The sequence below is a fragment of the Mus caroli genome, chromosome 9 (genome assembly GCF_900094665.2).
Source record: "Mus caroli chromosome 9, CAROLI_EIJ_v1.1, whole genome shotgun sequence".
NCBI lineage: Eukaryota > Metazoa > Chordata > Mammalia > Rodentia > Muridae > Mus > Mus caroli.
Window position 1 is genome coordinate 69,443,279 of NC_034578.1, and position 19,027 is coordinate 69,462,305.

A 19,027-nucleotide genomic window follows, 5' to 3' on the forward strand; every position below is an offset into this window, starting at 1 on the left:
AAAAAAAAAAGAAACTGAACATTGAAAGCTTTTACTTGGGAAATGCACCCTTAATGGTATGGTAAATACCTTGTGACAAAGGAATTAAAGATAAAGTATTTTGTCAGTAAAATTTGGGAAGGCAAATTGTTTTTTTGTTATTTTGCTTTTGTTTTTGAGATAAGATCTCATTGTATAGACTTGGCAGGCCCAAACAAAACCAAGAGATCTACCTTCTTTGACCCTGAAGTGCTAGGACAGGTATGTGCAAGTATTCCTGGCCTTGCAGTTGTTTATAATTTGTACAATGGTACAAAACATATCAAGATTTCCATTTGATTTCTCATACAGGTTTTTAATTACTGTTTTCTCCTCCATTGGGTATCACAAAAACAGGTCATTGTAAGAAGTTACCATATATTGTCTTGGGAACTATGCATTCCAGTTAGGTCTTATGTAAACATTGAGAGAAATCAACTAGCTAGTTAATACATTACTTTATATAATTATACTTTAATGCTTTAAGGGGTGAGCTCAGAATTTACTAGCTCATGCTGTTTTGCCTATATGCAAATATTTAACCAAGACTAGGGTTTTAAGTGTTTTGTAGAGCTCATGTTAAAACCAAAGGGGAGCCGGGCATGGTGGCACACGCCTTTAATCCCAGCACTTGGGAGGCATAGGCAGGCGAATTTCTGAGTTTGAGGACAGCCAGGGCTACATAGAGAAATCCTGTCTCAAAAAAAAAACAACAACAAAAAACAAACAAACAAACAAAAAAACCAAAGGGGAAATAAAGATACTTCAAAGTGTATTACAATTTGCGTTGAGGAAATACTGTTCTTCAGAGATAGGAAAAAGAAGAGATAGATGTCATAGCTTTCATGATGTCTGTTTCTCTGGATTGATAACATTTTCATATAGTTTAATGCTTATTTCCTTTGAAGCCTCCAAGTGGGTGATTTTTATTAATAAATTTATTAATTTTATTGGCCCAGTCTAAATTTTCTTTTGATCAAGTAATACTGCTTTTTATTTCAGCCAAAAGCTTCAGTAAGCTTTTTAAAATAGATATATTCCCATTTATACCACACTTACTAAGGGTCATAGTTCTGTTCATAAGAAACCTTATAGGGATGCTGAAATAGCAAAGTGTAAAACTGAAAAATGGATGTTGCCTTACAAAGGGCACAGTTTGCAAGTTAAAATGAACAGTTTATGCTTACTATAAACAGTATCACTAAATAAATGAAAAGTTCCTTGTACTTGTAGTCATTAAAACTGTTATTATATGCACTTCAAAACAAAGATACAAGTAAGAATACTAGTAGCTAGAATTTATCGTATATCTTCAGGGTCTCAAAGAATTTCTCCCATGACTCTACCTCTTTTGCTGACAGGATTTTCTTTCTTTCAATATTGAATTTTAAAATATAAATAGTACTTCACATGGCAAAGGAGAGTTATTTTATCTAAAAACAGTCATCTGAAAGTAGTGACATTTGAAACAAAGATGGAAAAAAGTATCTACTTAGCCATTCGTGGTCATTATTTAGGACATGCAGTTTACTAGAGAAGGACTCTAGGTTTTGAATACTAATTCACTTTTTTTTTTTTAAATAGTGGGTTAAGATATTGGTGGGATCTTCTTTGATTTTTTTTAAATTTGAATCTCTCGCCTGTTGCCATTTGCAGGTTTATGAACCACATGAAGCACCATTTGGAGCTAGAGAAGCAGAGCAGCGAGAGCTGGGAGAAGCACACCACATGCCAGCACTGCTACCGGCAGTTCCCCACGCCCTTCCAGCTGCAGTGCCATATTGAGAGCACCCATACACCTCATGAGTTCTCCAGTGAGTTACTGCTCGGGGTTAATGAAGCTCAGCCGATCTTGAGAAAGCTGCTACAGAAATAAGAACGAGAAATAGACTTTGGATTTTGGGGCCAAAATTACAAAAGCTAACTTACTCCAGGCTTCAGTTCAAATCCCAGATGTTTGTCTTGGTGTAGTAGCTACATAAGTTCAGGCAGGTTATTTGGTACTGAGACAATAGGGTACTAGACATGCCTTTGTGGTAGTGCTAAAAGTGCTCAGAATTGCACTGAGTTATGTATATGTATATGTATGGCTGCTTACCACCTCTAATACTGCCACTTCTGCTGATAAACTTGTTGACACTGTTATCCAAATGAGCTTTTATTATTTATATATTAAAATGTTGTAATAACTCTCTTCCTTTCATCTATAGCCATTTGCAAGATCTGTGAGCTATCATTTGAAACTGAACAGATTCTTTTACAACATATGAAGGATAACCATAAGCCTGGTGAAATGCCATACATCTGCCAGGTACGTCATGTTTTATAGTGTCATTAACTGTTGTTGTTTTGTTGTTAAGATCTGTAGGTATAAGTTGTTAGCAGGGTTTTTTTGTTAGGACCAAACAGTAAGCATTTATTTTAGAGATATGACAGTCTCTATCACAGCTAGTCAACTCCCCCATTGTGGCAAGTCAGCAATGGAGTAAAGGACTGCAAGGGTGCGTCTGTGTTCCACTGTAGGCAAGTCAGCAATGGCGTAAAGGACTGCAAGGGTGCGTCTGTGTTCCACTATATGGATTTCAAATTTTATATTTTATGTAATTTTCATGTATAGTGAAATATATTGGTGGTGTTTGTTTTATTTTTGCCATTTAGGTAAAAATGGTAACTAAAAAAAGTACCTCCTACTTAATTTACAGTGAAAATTCTCTTAGCACAGCTCATACATATATGAGGGGAGGACAGAGAACTAGATTTGGCTCAGAAAATGTTCTTTGCTCCCAATCACTAGAAAGAGAGAGCCCTGATGGAAAAATAGAGTGGATTTCCTTTACCCTAGACAGATCACTATAATCATATGACCAAGGTACAAATGCGTAGTCACGCAGAGCCCTATCACGTGCTTTCGGACATGTATTTCGCCAGAATTTGAAGGAGTAGAAAAGCAAAAGAAAGATGACTTGCCACTGTAATAGTTTCGAGGCAGTATTTATAATCTGATGGACAGTGCTGTTTTATGTAGAAATAAAGTATTTTATAGGACAGAAGATCTAAAGTTTCAAATCAAGACAGGATGGGATGATAAATAATCTGATAAAATAAAGGCACCTGTTATATTTTGGGAAGTAGTCCTCAGCTTTGAAGGATCACCTTTCTCTGCTTTTTTGGTGTCTTCCTTAGTGAACTTTAAGGCATCGGAGCTGGATTGATAGTATATTTGTAGTTGCAAATCAGTTACAAAATTTCCATTTAAACATAACCTTTTTATTTCTAGGTTTGCAATTACAGATCATCATTATTTTCCGAGGTAGAGTCTCATTTTAGAACATCACATGAAAACACTAAGAATTTGCTATGCCCATTCTGCCTCAAAGTTATTAAAATCGCCACGCCCTATATGCATCATTACATGAAGCATCAGGTGAGGTTAATAATTCTCATTTTTTCGTGTTACCTGATTATCACACAGAATATTTGGTTTTCAAAGAGAGTGGATTTGATCCACATATGAAGTGTGTACTGAATCACTTGTGAAACGTCCACTTCTTCCATTACTTCTTTTCTAGTGATACTTGGTCTATAAACAGTTGACAAGACTTAAAAATGGCAAGAAATAGGAATCATAGGATTAAGACAGAAAAGAGGCTAATAGAATATGGAAAAGATTGGACTTTAGGGTCTTGGTAGATGTAGGAATGATTTTGAAGTACCCTCTCAAGAGGAGATGAAAAAATGAGTCTGAACTAAGAAAGAATCAAGATAGAAAATTTCTTAGTCTTATTTTCTTCTTTGTTTTGAGTTTTCCCCCACTGTCCAGACCCTTGGTATTATGATAAGACATGTCATTATTGATCTAGATCAATGTTTTATAGTTATATGACAAAGGAAACAAGTGTTAGTCAGTATTTGAACTTGGCCAGAGCATAGCTTGTTTCCTGTATGACTTTTGTTAGCTTAGCTATGTAATTTTTGGCACTCATTATTAGTTTTTGAATCTTCCTTGCATTTTTGATGTAATGCTTATTGGTTCTTTTCCTGGAGCAATTAAACCTCCCTTTGAGCTGAAAATGTTGCTGCAACATTGATACCTGACTTTTAGTAGCAGTGCTTTTGTTGGAATCAGCCATCCATGTCTGCACTAGATCTGATGGTGGTGTCAGGTTTTGCCAGCTCACTGAAAAGCTCAGTGCATTTGTACTACTTTATCATGTCTGCACATCAGGTATTTCCCATTGTAACATTGTTTTTTGTTTTTGTTTGTTTTTTGGGTTTTGGGTTGGGTTGGGTTGTTTTTTTTTTGTTTTTCGAGACAGGGTTTCTCTGTGTAGCCCTGGCTGTCCTGGAACTCACTCTACTGTAGACCAAGCTGGCTTCGAAGTCAGAAATCCACCTGCCTCTGCCTCCCAAGTGCTGGGATTAAAGGTGTGTACCACCATTGCCCGGCCTATTGTAATATTCTTATCTGTCAGGTTCAATTAATTCGAAAATTAACTTATGGAGGGTTTGGTTTGGTTTGGTTCTTGATTTTTTTCAAGACAGCGTTTCTTTGTGTGACCCTGGCTGTCCTAGGACTTGCTTTATAGGCCAGACTGGCTTTGAACTCAGAGATAAACCTTCCTCTGCTTTCAAGTACTGGGATTAAAGATGTGTACCATCACCTCCTGTCTAACTTCTGTTTTTAATTAGTAGAGAACGTGAAAGTAGAATTTTCCAATAAATTTTGGGTGAGCTGTATTGTGAGTGTGATTCTACAGATCTTTGAAAAATTCCAACAATTCTATTCTGGAATATCCTTAACATTGTTCCGTTGGTTTTTCATATGATTTTTCCTCAAAATTTGTTAACTGGTATATTTGATAAATACCAGATTTACAAAATTAAAGAGTTTTATATATTAAAGTAGAATTTCTCAGAACTCAGCAAAAACATAGTATGCATCCTTTTCCAATTTACCTGGCTACCAAACCCTGTATTTGAGAACTAGCTATTATTGAATCTTATAAACAGAATTCAGGAAGCACTATTCATACTCTTTCATCTTTGGGTTTTAATTTTGAAAGACTTAAATAAAAAGGAGAATATATATAAGGAAATCTCTTAGTACAAGGCTTTTAATCTTATTTGCTCAATACTTACTTGCTCACCTACTTCTGGAGTGAGATACAGATACAGGAATGAATGATAATCAAGGTGTATTGACCCTGCATATAAGCTGTGTAATTTATTAACTCTTCACAACTAGAGTTGTCTTAACTTGCCACACGTTTCGGCTTTGTTGGTTTGTTTGTTTGTTTGTGGGATAGACAGCAACCAGTAGAGGTCAAGCTGTTAGAAGGATAAAGGGTCCTTCAGTGTACTTATAACTTGTATGTTTATGAAAAACTGGAAATCATAAGTAGGAGAGATGATAAACTTGAAACTGAATTTATATTACTCATACACTGTTAGATTCTAAGAACAGTTGATTCTGTGCCTTTAATATTTTTGAGGACCTTAGATGTTAATTTTTTCTTGAAGATTGCATTATATCAAGTAATACTAATATTTATACATTTGTGTGTATGTGTGTGATATATGTTTGCACAGAGGCAAGAAAAGGGCATTGTGTGTTCTCCTCTGTTAATTACCTATTTCTTTGAGGTGGGTGTTTCCCTAGAACTGAGGCTTTCTTAGCTAGACTGGAAACTAGCAAGCTCACGGGAATCTCCTATCTCTGCCTCACTCAGCTGGGACTATAGGTATGTGCAGCACGTTATATAGTTGCTGGTTCTCATCCACTATGCCATCTCTCTAGCTAGCCTCCATGACAGCTGATTTTAGAACCAACAATGCAGTTTATATAACTGTTGTGGTTTTTTTTTTTTAAGATTTATGTATTTATTATATGTAAGTACACTGTAGCTGTCTTCAGACATTCCAGAAGAGAGCGCCAGATCTCATTACAGATGGTTGTGAGCCACCATGTGGTTGCTGAGATTTGAACTCAGGACCTTCAGAAGAGCAGTCAGTGCTCTTAACCACTGAGCCATCCTTCCAGCCCATAACTTGTTTTTGAAAAAGGATTTCATATAGCCTAGATTGATCTTCAGCTTTTCATTCAGTGGGAAGAAAATGTCAAGGCATCAAAGGACATAAGTGGAAGAAAATTTTAAAAATTTATCACAGTGAGGACCAGTGTGGTAGTGATTATTGGAGATATAAAAAAGAGGGAAGTGTGTTTGCCAGGTTTTATTAATATATTGTATGTGGGGTGTGAAGGCATAACCATTTTTATTCTAAGCAGTTACAAGAATGTTTTCATATTCCAGACTACAGAAAAGACTAAAGGAAGACCAGAATTGAGAGGGTGGAAGCAGAGAATTAGACATAAAATCTAAAGTTCATTTTTATTCTTGACAATTTGAAGAGTATATTAGACATCAAGCATTCTCATTGCTGTGATAAAACACAATGACCAAGGCAACTTACAAAGTATTTAATTGGACTTAAAGTTTCAGAAGGTTGAGTCCATGATGCATAGGAATAGCATAGGAAGCAAGCAGTTTGTTGACTGGAATACCAAAGAGCTCAGATTTTCATCCACAATAGGGGTAGAGAGAGAGAAACTGACAGAGAAAGACAGATGAAGACGTGAGAGACCGACTGCCTGCCTGCTCATGTAAACCACAGGAATAATATTAAATACATGAGTATACGGCGTTTAAATTATGGACTGAGATGTTAGTTATAGAGAAAAACATTTCTGATCAGTAAACTCATGTAAACTGTCTTACCAGCTTGTTTAGTTTCTGATTCTTAACTACATTTTCTGTTTTAATTCATCCTTTTTGAGTATACAATAAATGGATTTGTATTGTTTGCATTTGTAAAGACAATCTAATGTACCATGCTTATAAACTAACCTTAAGATGAAGCTAGAGCTATAAGATCTTTTTTTTTTAATTTATTTATTTATATGTAAGTACACTGTAGCTGTCTTCAGACAATCCAGAAGAGGGAGTCAGATCTCGTTACAGATGGTTGTGAGCCACCATGTGGTTGCTGGGATTTGAACTCCGGACCTTCGGAAGAGCAGCCGGTGCTCTTACTCACTGAGCCATCTCTCCAGCCCGAGCTATAAGATCTTATTACATACTGCTTTGAGCATTATAACAGTTGTCTTCTTTTAAAATATTTTTTAAAATATTAAAACTTTTAAAAAACTCTGTGGATGTTTGCCTGTATCTAAGTCTTGTACACCATGTGTATGCTTGCTTGGTGCCTGTGGGTGGACACAAAAATGCTTCTGTTGGGGCCCCTGGAACTGGAGTTAAAGATGATTGTGTACCACCATGAGTGCTGAAAATTGAACCTGGGTCCTCTGGAAGAGAATCCAGTGCTTTTAACTGCTGAGTCATCCCTTTTGCCCCTCTTTTAAAATACTATGTTGACATGTAACAGTTGTACACTTTGAGGCATACAGTGTAATAATTTGGGACAGTTACATAGAGTGTAATAAAAAAATCACAATAATAACATTTTCCCCAGTCCTTTACTCGTGCTCAATAACCATGGTGACTAATGGCAGCCATGTTGGACAGCACAGCCACAGAGTATTTTCTCATTACAAGAAGTTTATTGAATTAACACTGTTTGTTTATTGGGGGGGGGGGGTGTTGTCCAGTTAAAATTTATTTTGTTTTAAAGAGGTCATTTCATCTACCTATTGACCAATGAAAAATAGCAAAAATTTTAAAGTAACATTTAAAAATTTTATATGTATGTCTGTGGTTATATGCATATGATGAGAATTTAACTTGGGTTCTCTGGGAAAGCAGTACGACCAAGTAACTGCTGAGACATCTCTCCAACCCACAAATAATGTTATTTTCTACATAAAACGAATAGAGTAACTAATGTCAACAGTACCAGGTCTTTAAGTGCTTGGCTTATAAATAAAAAACATTTCACATGATAATTATTAGGATTTTTTCTGTCTTGGTTTTTTGAGGCAGTGTCTCACTATATAGCTCTGGCTGTCCTGGAACTCATTCTGTAGTCCAGACTAGCCTCAAACTCAAGCGGTCCACCTGTCTCTGCCTCCTGAGTGTCGGGATTAAAGGTGTGTCCCACCTTGCTGGCTAGGATTCTCATTAGAATCTGTTTATTCAATTTTCATAATTTTGTTTGTTTTAAAGATTTATCTTTTATGGTTGTTTTGATTTCATGTATGTCTATACACCACATGCATTTGTTGCCTGCAGAGGCCAGAAGAAGCTCTCCTAGAACTGGAGTTACAATTGTTAGCTACCCTTTGGGTACTGTCAATCAAACCCAGGTCCTCTGGAAGAGCAGCTAGTGCTCTTAACCAGTGACCATTTCTTCAACCCTCAAAACTTTCATGTTTGATTACTTCATAGCAAATAATTTTGAGATCCAATACTAATAAATGTTTTAAAAATGAGATGATTCTTTGATTTTTTTTTATATACTTAAGATTCATTAAAATTAAATCCAGAACTTAGGATTTATAGCTATAGAAATTATTTTTCTTTTTTTTTTTTTCTAATAGAAAAAGGGAATACATCGTTGCACCAAATGCAGACTGCAGTTTTTGACATGCAAGGAAAAAATGGATCACAAGACTCAACATCACCGAACATTTGTAAAACCCAAGCAACTGGAAGGACTTCCCCCTGGAACAAAAGTGCGTTCAAATGCATGGTGTTCTGTCATTTGTAGAACTAACTCCTACCTAGTTCCATCTATGGAACAAAATATCTTAGAAAATAACTTCTGATTTTCATTAAGACTAATTTTAGATTATACTGCTTTTTTAAATATATATATATAAAGAAAAGCGTGTTTTGAGTTCTGTGTTGGATGTATTCCTTCATAAAAAGTGCAATTAAACTATCTCATTGGTCAGTGGGTTATTTCAATACTGTATGGCTATTTGAACTTTTCAGTTAGTAGTATATGTATTAGTTTTAGTAGCCATATGCTAAGCTCATTGATATCAGGAATTATTCTTTCATTTATCTCTATACCTCCAGCTTTTTTAGAGTGCCTAATGCTAGAGGTTGCCAGATGTTTCTTGAAGTTGTTATTGCTGAGTCTGCTCTCAACGAAGCAAATATTGCTGCTGGACAGCATTGTGAGCCAACCCTTGTCTGACTGTAAATTGATGATTGTAATTTACTGTTCCCTTTTTGCCTTATGTACATCTGTTTTTTCTGACCTCTTTATATACAGTCAGCTCTTGAATATTTGGTCCAGTGGAGGGAAAACAGAGGCATGGATAATCCAAAGTGAAACAATCCCCAAAACATTTATATTTGCCTTTGGGTACTTACCTTTAAATGTGGGTATGTCTTTTATTTGAATTGACTAAATAATATAAAGCCATGCTCTGAAGACTTAGAGCAAGAGGAGCTAGCCAGCATCCTTCCCTGCAGTCCATTCATTTCATGCTGGGACTACACATGCAGAATACTAATGTAAGCAGTGCAGTCCTCTCATTTCTTCCTATATTAGTAGTAATAATATTAATGATACTAAATGTTTTTCTAGCACCTTAGAATGGCATAATTCTAAGTGTACTTTTTCATATAGTCTTACCTAATTCATACAACAATAAATGTACTAAAGTCAATATCACCCTATGTAGTAGATTTGAAGAGGCTTAAGATTCAGTTACTTTTGTAGCTAGGAATGCAGATTTAAGCTCAGGATTGTTTTGATTTTTGGTCAAGTGTTTTTGTACATTACACAAGTGTGTGAGTTAGTATGATTTCATCATTGGCTATTCCTAGGATGTGAGGGGATATAATCAAATGATTAGTGGAAATGTTGGGAGGTAATTGCATTTTCATTGTCAACCAGAAGATGTAACAGAATATTTTATGTTTCTGAACAGTAAATAATAAACCTTACTAGTTCTTTTAAAGACTTAAATGTTATGTTCTTCTTATAGTATAATGAATTGATACCACCACTTGCATAAACCCTAGGCAGTGTGCTCCAGAAAGAATAAGTCACTCTCCTATAGACATTTACTTGATACTATAACTTTAAAGAGTAACAGGCCTTTAGTTTACTTTTTTCAATCTTTTATTACTTATGATTTAGACTCTGTGGGAATAACTTTTAGTCATATCAGCATAAATATGACTGAAATATGATCTTATATTCATATAATTTCTATTAATCTTATTAATAACTGTTAACATACAACTGATTATGATATCAATTGATATTTTAAATGAGCTAATACATTTAATTGGTTGAATATTTAAAGCAAACAGATGACTACACTCAGTTACTTTATCTGTGTTTCTAAAAAACACTTAAAATGTTCAGCTTATTATATACAGTGATTAATTTTTTAAGGAAAAATTTTTTCTTCATTTTTAAAGGTTACTATTCGAGCTTCAGTTGGACCTCTTCAATCAGGATCTTCAGTTACACCTTCTATCAGCCCCAGCACTTCTACCCTCCAGCTCTCACCTCCAGAGCCTGACAATGTAACTGCTAAAAATCACGTGAAGTTGACTACAAGTACAGCAAACACAGCCATATCTGATCCCAGTAAAGCTAATGAGAGCAAGTCTAATGGCAGTAAATCTAAGAACAAGTCAAAAGTCGCCAACATGCAGAAGAAGCAAAGTACATTGTCCAGTAGTAATAAAAAAAGTCAAGTAAACACAGCGCTAAGGAACTTAAGGTAATGCCTCACTCTGATACATAGTCCCAGTTTAAACTCAAGTATAGCAACATGCTATTTCATAATATCCCTCTCTTGACTATTTTTGTTTCAAAATATTTTTTTTATGTCTCCACAAGGTTACGTCGGGGTGTTCATGGGTGTATTGAGTGTTCTTCTGAAGTAAAAGATTTTGCAAACCATTTTCCTACATATGTCCACTGTAGTTTTTGCAGATATAACACTAGCTGTAGCAAAGCCTATGTAAATCATATGATGAGGTAAGATGACTTCAGTGTTTTGTCTGTTATAATCACAATTGAAGAAGCTTTTGTTTTGAAAACAAATTATCTGTATTAGAGGCCTTGTTCTCTGATATAACAAAGCAAATCAAGAAATTACTGTATATAATGGTTAATTAAGCCCAATGAAATTAAAATAAATTTGTTAGAGGAGTAATTATTCTTTTGGATTTATAGTCCCTGAAAATGATTATTTTCAAACATAAATTTAAATGTTTTAAATATATTTAACTGCCAAATCGGTGTACTCTCATGGCTGCCATTCTCTTCAAATCAGTCAAAGAGACTTGAGGATTTTCAGTGATGCTGGCAACATCATTGGTTTTGTTTCCCATTCCCCCATCGTTCTCTGTAATCTATCCATTTCTCAGCCATCTGTCTGTCCATATCTAAAGCTGTATGTGCTTATATATATTCAGTGAATGTCATGATGCTACTTTGGAATTTTTTCCAATATTGCATTTATTCTGCATTGGGTACCTAACATTTGCTCTATGATAGTGTAGTTCTCATGAGCCACGTGTGGATATTATTGCTATTCTTGTTGTTGTTAGTAGTCTTATTAAACACATTATTCTTCAAGGGTAGACTTTTAGAAACTATGTATTTTAAGATTTTGTTTCTATTTACATGTGTGTGTGTGTCTGTCTGAATCTCTGCCACATGTGTATGGGTGACTGTGGAGATCAGAAGAGGTGTTGAATCCTCTGCAGCTCGTTATTGGCAGTTGTGAATTGCCTATTTGAATGCTGCGAACTGAGCCTGGGTCCTCTGAAGAGAAACAAGCACCATGGGTTTTTATTTTATATTTTTATTTCAGTAGTCAAAGTTGTCCTCATTTCAATGACCCTGATAGATTGCTTTTCAGAATGATGCTCTCATGGGTTTTTGTTTGTTTGTTTGTTTTTTGTTTTTGTTTTTCTAAATAGAATTCGTTTTCTAAATAGAATTTTCTAAATAGTTTCTAAATAGAATTAGTTTCTTTTAGGTCATAGGTCATATCCTGGCTTTCATGGTGCTTTTTGATTATTGTCAGATACTGCTTTCAAAGGTCATCCCACCTTTTTAGGTGGCTTCAGTACTTTTCCCAATTTTCCTGTCTTTGATCATCAACCTGGTCTCCTGGTTCCAGCACTTACATCAATGTTTAATTCTTCTCTCTTAGCTAATAGGACCATTAGAATGCATGCCTATGCTTCATTTCTTTGAATTCCCACTAGTTTATGATGTTCAGCAGCTATTATCAGGGTCATTTTCAGTTCTGTTATGTTTTCTCATTTACTCTTTAGTCATGCTCACTTGACATAAAAGCCACCATAATATTTGAACCCTTTCTCATTTCCCCTTTTCTTTGTATTATGTTCAATTCTGAAATGTATATGAGATTCATACCAATCTCACTTTTTAATATAAAATTTCAGTGTGTTTATGTTTTTGTGTGCATGTGCACATGCATGTACATGTCATATGTACTAGGGAGTTTTACTAAGGTTGCTCACAGGAGCTTGGGTGATATAATCAGCCTTCTTATTTTTGTTGAGGATTATTTGGCTATCTCAGCTCATTTGTGCTTCCAGATGTATGTAGCTTAATATGTTTTTGGGTTTTTTTGTTTTGTTTTTGGTTTTTTCTGTTTCTCTGAAGAATAGTATTGGCATCTTTATTGGATTGAATTGAATGTGTATATTTCTTTTGGTCAAATGGCTATTTCACAATATTAATTTTCCAGTTTATTAGCATGCAAAATCTTCAGGTTTCTTCCTCAACTTGTTATGTTTTACAGTTTTTATTAGAGGGGCCTTTGCGTCTCGTGGTTACGGGAGTTCCACAGAGACTTTACGTACTTCTTTACATACTTCTTGTCACGGGAGTTCCACGGAGACTTTGCTTCTTTAAGGCTGTTAGGTTAGGAAGGTATTTCCATGCCTGATTTCTTTTTTTCTCAACATGTTTCCTTTTTTTTTTCTTTTTTAAACTTTTTATTTAAGACAGGTGTTTTCACTGTTTAGCCCAGATGGCTACAATTAAACTTCTCATGTCTCAGCCTCCCAAGTTCTAGAATTACAAGGTGTGTGTGTCATCACATCTGACTTCCTCCCCCTTTTTTTAATATGCAAAATTCAGGAATTTGTGTTTCAAACCTAGGTAATACAAAGGCAATATAAATTCTTTTATTTATAACTAGGGGTCAGATAAATTAAGTTGACTTAGATATCTTAATGATGCAAATTTTAGATATATTTGAAAGCCATCAGAAAGACTTTAAAGTGTAACTTTGATCTTACTTTCCTAATAAGTAAAAAAGCAAAAAAAGGCATTCTTGTCTGAAGAAAAATAATTTTTAAATTTTATTTTTAAGGTAGTATTTGATTCATGTATTTTATGAATCAGACAGTCTTAGACTCATTCTTCAAAGGGAATAATTATATACAAATAATTTTGAGTCTTCTCAACTTGTTTATTGAAAAAACTTTATTCTTGTGATACCATTATATGTATACATATTAATTGTTTACTAATACTTTCACTCAAGTTGAAGAAATAACATTTGAACTCCTGAGAATATGAAATCTATGGAGAGTATTTTCTTAATTTGCTGCAATTCATTTTTCTGAATACGCAGCCTGTGTTCTATGGAACCCATTTACCTGGGCTTGCATCATAAAGCGCCACTGCCAGAAATTAATTCAGCAGGTTTGTGGTAATCTGAGAATTCACACTTCTAAATACATTCTCAGGTGATGCAGGTGCTGTTGTGTGTGACTTCCCTTTTAGAAATAACTGTGGTAACCTAGCCCTGGCTTTCTAATACAAGACAGAGTTAAAAGGACATACACAACATATGGTCATATGGCTAACAGTGTAGTTAGTGACCTTTCTGTTCTGTGCTGAGTGAGACATTGGTTTATTTTAGGAGTCCTCATTTTCATTTTGTTGCTGGTAATCTCAAACACTCATATTGAAATATTTGACTTTAAACATGTAAACAGTAGCCTTTAGCTCAATTTTTGAAATTAATTTAAATCATTTCAGTTCCTCCCTATTTCTGTAAGCATGCTAAGATTTCGAAGTAGTATGTTATTACTCCTAACCATAATATAGTGAAAATATATATAAAAGTATAGGTTTATACTTTTTTATATAACAATGAGGTATCCATCATGAATATGCTTAGGGATATATATGTCAATAGAGAATATAAAAAAAAAGACTTAAAGAATACTAGGATTCTGTTCCCAGTCCTCATGTGGCAGTTTCCAACCTTGTGTAACGTCTGTTCAAGGGGACTCAGGCTCTTCTGGACTCCATGGGCACCATGGACACAATGCACACATATTGGTGTACAGACATACATACAGACAAAATGCTCATATCCATAAAATAAAAATTTTAAACAAAACAATACAAGGATACAGTCACATATGGTGATATATCCTTTTAGTTCCAGCTACTCCCAGATTGAAGTGGGAGGCCTCTTTGGCCCATGTTTTGAGACCAGTATATAGAGATCCCATTCTGAGAGGAAAGTGGAAGATTATAATGAATTTAATAGAAACTCAAGTATAGACTTTAAATGTTTTTATAAATGACTTGCTGTCCAGTAAAAGTATTGTGGTAAATAAATACATATAATTTTCATTTTTTCAGCTTTCATAGTAACCGTCCAAGTAAAAGATACTGTATATTTAAGAAGCATTCAGAAAATCTCAGGTAAACAAGTAATTTTTGCAAAATCTTTCTGTTGAACAATGATTGTAATTTACTTTTTTCTTATGTGTTTTCTTTATTGAGCTAGAATACCCATACTGTGTTAGTTACTTTTTCTGTTCCTATAAATAACAGACACACATCTTAAGGAAGGATTTCTTTTGGCTCAGTTCTAGGGTACTCTGTTGTGGTTGGGAAGTCAGGTGTCAGGAGATTGGGGTGCCTGGTTAAATTGTGTCTGTACTCAGGAAGCAGAGCCCGATGAATACTGTCACAGCACCCTTTCGGTTTTTTGTTTTTTTATATTCTGTCCAAGACCCCAGCCTTCCATTAATAATCAAGATTAACCATTATATACACTATGTTCTTCATGTGTTTAAAATGTAACCTTGATAAACTATATTATGTTCAGCTGTACATTGATCATCATAGTATGTGTACATTTCAGTGTACACATATATATCATAGTACACATACTATGATATTCCATTGATTAGCAATCATTCCCATTTCTTTCATCCCCCTGCCCATAGCCAAGCAACTGTAAGTGTGTATTCCTATAGACTAGCCCATTTTGGGTGTTTTGTGAATTAATGAAATGATATTCTATGTGTTCCTTAGTCATTGCCTATGGTTCATCCATGATAAATAATATGTCAGTACTTACTTAAATTGATGAGTAGTATTTTTTATACAAATACTAAAGTTTATCCATTTCATTAATTTTAATTTTGAGGTCAAAATAAATAATGCTGCTATGAACTAAGACCAGTGTTTGACTCCTAGCTTTTTTCAATTGATACAAGGAGCGAATGTTCTTAAAACATTATTATTACTTTTGGGGGAGGAAGTACAGGAAATGAACTCAAAACTGAGTATTCTAGGTTGTGCTCTACCTCTAAGCTTTTCCTTTATCTTTGAAACATGAATGTTTTATATACATAATTTGGACATGGGTATGCCACTTTCAAACTTATGTAGCAAAGTGGTAAGTTATGACACACACCAAAAAAAATAAAATAAACATAGAAAATAGTATTGAACCTATGTATAGTTTTATAAAAAAATAAAAACCTTTTATTTTATTTCTATTTTTTTAATAGGGGCATTTCTCTAGTGTGCCTTAATTGTGATTTCCTAACTGATGTTTCTGGCTTAGATAATATGGCTACACACTTAAGTCAGCATGAAACTCATACTTGCCGAGTTCTAGTAGAGAAAGGTATGTATACATAACTGCTGTTTCAGAATGTTTATACTTATTATTATTTTTGAAAAGCCAAAATGTGGGTTCTTTACTAAGTCATTTTATTTCACTAATCATTGTTCATATGCTTATGTAAATATGAAACTTTTCTTCTGATTTCAGTTTCTGTTTGTATCCCAACTTCTGAACGTCTTTCTGAGTAAGTGTAATATTTATTAAGTGAGTTTTTCTTTGGTGGATTTTAGCACAATTGCATTCTTAAGTATGCCTTTAATAGAAATGAAAAATACTGGTCTTGTTTTTAATTTTAAGCTGCTTGTTGAAATAGGTTCCTGCTCTGTGGAGCTCATGACTTGGTGCAAAAGAAGTTGGAATTTCCTAAATTCAAAGTTCTGAAATATTACTTACACATAGGCAGTTACACAAGTCCATGATACCAGTGCTGATTTCAGCTTGCGCATGTGTCTAGATTCCTGGTCTGCCTTATCTTTGTGTCAGATTCACATGTCTTAACATGTCTTTTTCCCCGCCTCCATTTGTCTTTCTAAAAATAACTTACTACTGTGTTCTTTTCTTTGCTTAAAATAATTTGTGTTTTCACTGCTCTATTTGCTGCCTAAGTAATATATTCCAAATACTATAGCTGTTTACCTTTTTGTTTGTTTTGTCTTCTCTCTTCATACCTTATGCCTTGCATTTTTAGGCCAGATGGTTGTCTTTTTCCTCATTCGTTGTCTGTCATTGTGCTATTTTTCTTATTTTTCAGATGCAGAAGCAGCCCAGAGATTTCAAAACATGTCCAGGGTGTACCTGGACAGTGTCCCCTTCGATGGACACAAGTGCTGCCTGTTCTCTCTTTCCCAGGAATGAGAATGAACTGACTGTGGGACCTGCTCTAGGTTCTGGCTTCCCATCAGGCTGAGGCTGATCTGGCCAGAAACAGCCTCAAGGCCCACCAAATAAGCATAGCTCCCATTGGTGGCTTTGGCTCTTATTTCTTAAGCTCATGGGCAATTGTGAACAAGAAAAGCCCATCAAATCAATGCTTTGATACCCAAATTAAGATTTAGTCATTTTGGCTGCTGCTCTTAAATGTTCTTCAAGCACAAAGGCAGTCCAGAACATCTAAACACCCTGGTTATTCGGAGATAATGGCTGTCTGGTCCTCAGAAAACAGTTCTCATTGACCTGTTCTAAAATTGCAGTTATTTTTACTGTCATTCAATATATATTGTCCTTTATTAAGTATAATTTTAATAAAATTCTGAGATTTTTTTTTTAATTTTAAATCTGATAGCTTCATCTCTATTCTCTGAATTATTGATGTCTGGTTTTTCTCTTCTAAAACTTTAATGTCAGGAATCTCTTGAGTTCATGTAGTTTACCTGTTTTTAGTTCTTAAGTTTAGGTATTGCTTAGACCATTATGCCCTCTTCCTCTGTCTCTATTTGAGGACTACTAATCTAAGTAATTGTGAATTTTAAGGTATAACAAGCTTGTGAGACTTCTTGGAAATTATAAAAACAAGTTTTAAAATAGCATTTAATATTAATGAGCCATTAATATCATTTCTTTGGATAAAAATAATATTAAATATACAACGTAACCAATAATATTCCAGTTTCTTCCTACTTACATATTAAGCTTGTCTCCTTTTTTTGCTAGCTATATTGATCAATTATTTTGATCTATTACTTTAGTAGATCTTTATTTGTTTCAGCAACTATTTTCTAATGAAAAGTTTTTTTATAAAATTATATTTTATCCTGCATGTAGGAGCATTGCTTGACTGCTGTGTGCGTCTGGTGATTGGCATGTCTCCTGAGAATACACCCATTTAGTACGTCTGTGTTCTCCTCAGCCCAAATACACAGCCTCTGTTCTTGCAAGACTGATTCTTAGATTTTGGAGATGAACAAAGTGCTTTTTATAATCTTAGCAGTCAGATCAGCAGACTCTGAAGTTATAGTTTAATCCTATGTTTCTTGCATCTTAAAAATATTTATTTACCCATCCCATTATCAAAGCTTCATTTCTGCTTTTGGACCATATTCAGATGACCACTTCTTATTTTATTGTGTTCCTTGCAATTAACAAGCAAAAAGAGGTTGAATCCATTTGTTTTAAGCTTCTGAACAATTTTGTACTATATCTGAAAGCATTTCTAAAATCCTTAATAACAGCTTTTTGTTTTTTAGCGGACTTGATACACTGGTCTTTATAATTTTTTTATACTTTATAATTAAAAAAATAACTAGAAAAAAAGGTTTCTTTCCATTTTTAACATTAATTCTTGATTCATTTTGAGATGAGAGGATGTGTTCTTCCTTTTTCCTGGCTATGTGCACACTGCCACTGCTTTCACAGAACTGGGTTTATAATGTGGACCAACTTCACTTCTTTTTCTGCTTGTGGTTTTCTTTCTTCCTTTTATTCATTTTTTTAAAAATTTAAAATGCAGCAGTCTTGTTTTGTAAGTCTAACCTGTCTTTACCATTAAGTTTAAAAACTAGTTATGTACTGGTCACATAAAGCCATCATGCCTTTGTGCTTTTGAGTTACAGTTGAATAAAAGGTGTAGTTTGTACACTTTCAATCCATTGCCCATTTGAAATTTTTATAGCTTTGCATTCTTAATCATTTTTGGAATAGCATCATATCTCTTGGACTTCATTTGTCCATTCATAAAATATTTATTAAATATGTACTTCATGTCTGGCTCTGTTCATAGCCTGGAAGTTCTGTCCTCGTGGAATTTACACTTGAGTGGTAAAACAGACAATTAAACGTAAAATAAACAGCATGCTAGAATGTGGTCAATATTAGAAAAAAAAATGAAGTATAGAACAAGGATTAAAGGAAACATGAAGTGGGATTTAGAAGGGTGCGGGTGCCATTTTAGTTTTGGTGATCAGAAAAGATCCTACTGAGGGCAATGACTTTTGAGTAAAAATCCAGATTTGGTGAGGAAGTATAAGGTCTGGATACTAACTTGCTTATGCCTAAGCAGCAGCAAGTGGTGGTGGTGGTGGTGCTGCTGCTGCTGCTGCTGCTTCTTCTTCTTCTTCTTCTTCTTCTTCTTCTTCTTCTTCTTCTTCTTCTTCT

The 19,027-nt window shown here is 34.6% G+C and overlaps 1 protein-coding gene across 5 annotated transcripts in view; it reads left to right on the forward strand.

Moving 5' to 3' along the window:
* Znf280d (zinc finger protein 280D) overlaps window positions 1-19,027 on the forward strand; it is an 88,818-nt gene that overhangs the window by 47,227 nt on the left and 22,564 nt on the right. For 4 of the 5 annotated variants that reach the window (XM_029481144.1, XM_021172781.2, XM_029481145.1 and 1 more), the window contains exons 10-18: window positions 1,675-1,832; window positions 2,229-2,329; window positions 3,296-3,442; window positions 8,573-8,707; window positions 10,419-10,726; window positions 10,846-10,986; window positions 14,656-14,718; window positions 15,819-15,937; window positions 16,085-16,121. In XM_029481144.1, coding sequence (XP_029337004.1) covers window positions 1,675-1,832; window positions 2,229-2,329; window positions 3,296-3,442; window positions 8,573-8,707; window positions 10,419-10,726; window positions 10,846-10,986; window positions 14,656-14,718; window positions 15,819-15,937; window positions 16,085-16,121 — 1,209 coding nt within the window. Of the gene's footprint in view, window positions 1-1,674; window positions 1,833-2,228; window positions 2,330-3,295; window positions 3,443-8,572; window positions 8,708-10,418; window positions 10,727-10,845; window positions 10,987-14,655; window positions 14,719-15,818; window positions 15,938-16,084; window positions 16,122-16,688; window positions 17,212-19,027 lie in introns of those variants that run through there. The other variant, XM_029481147.1, reaches the window with a different exon arrangement.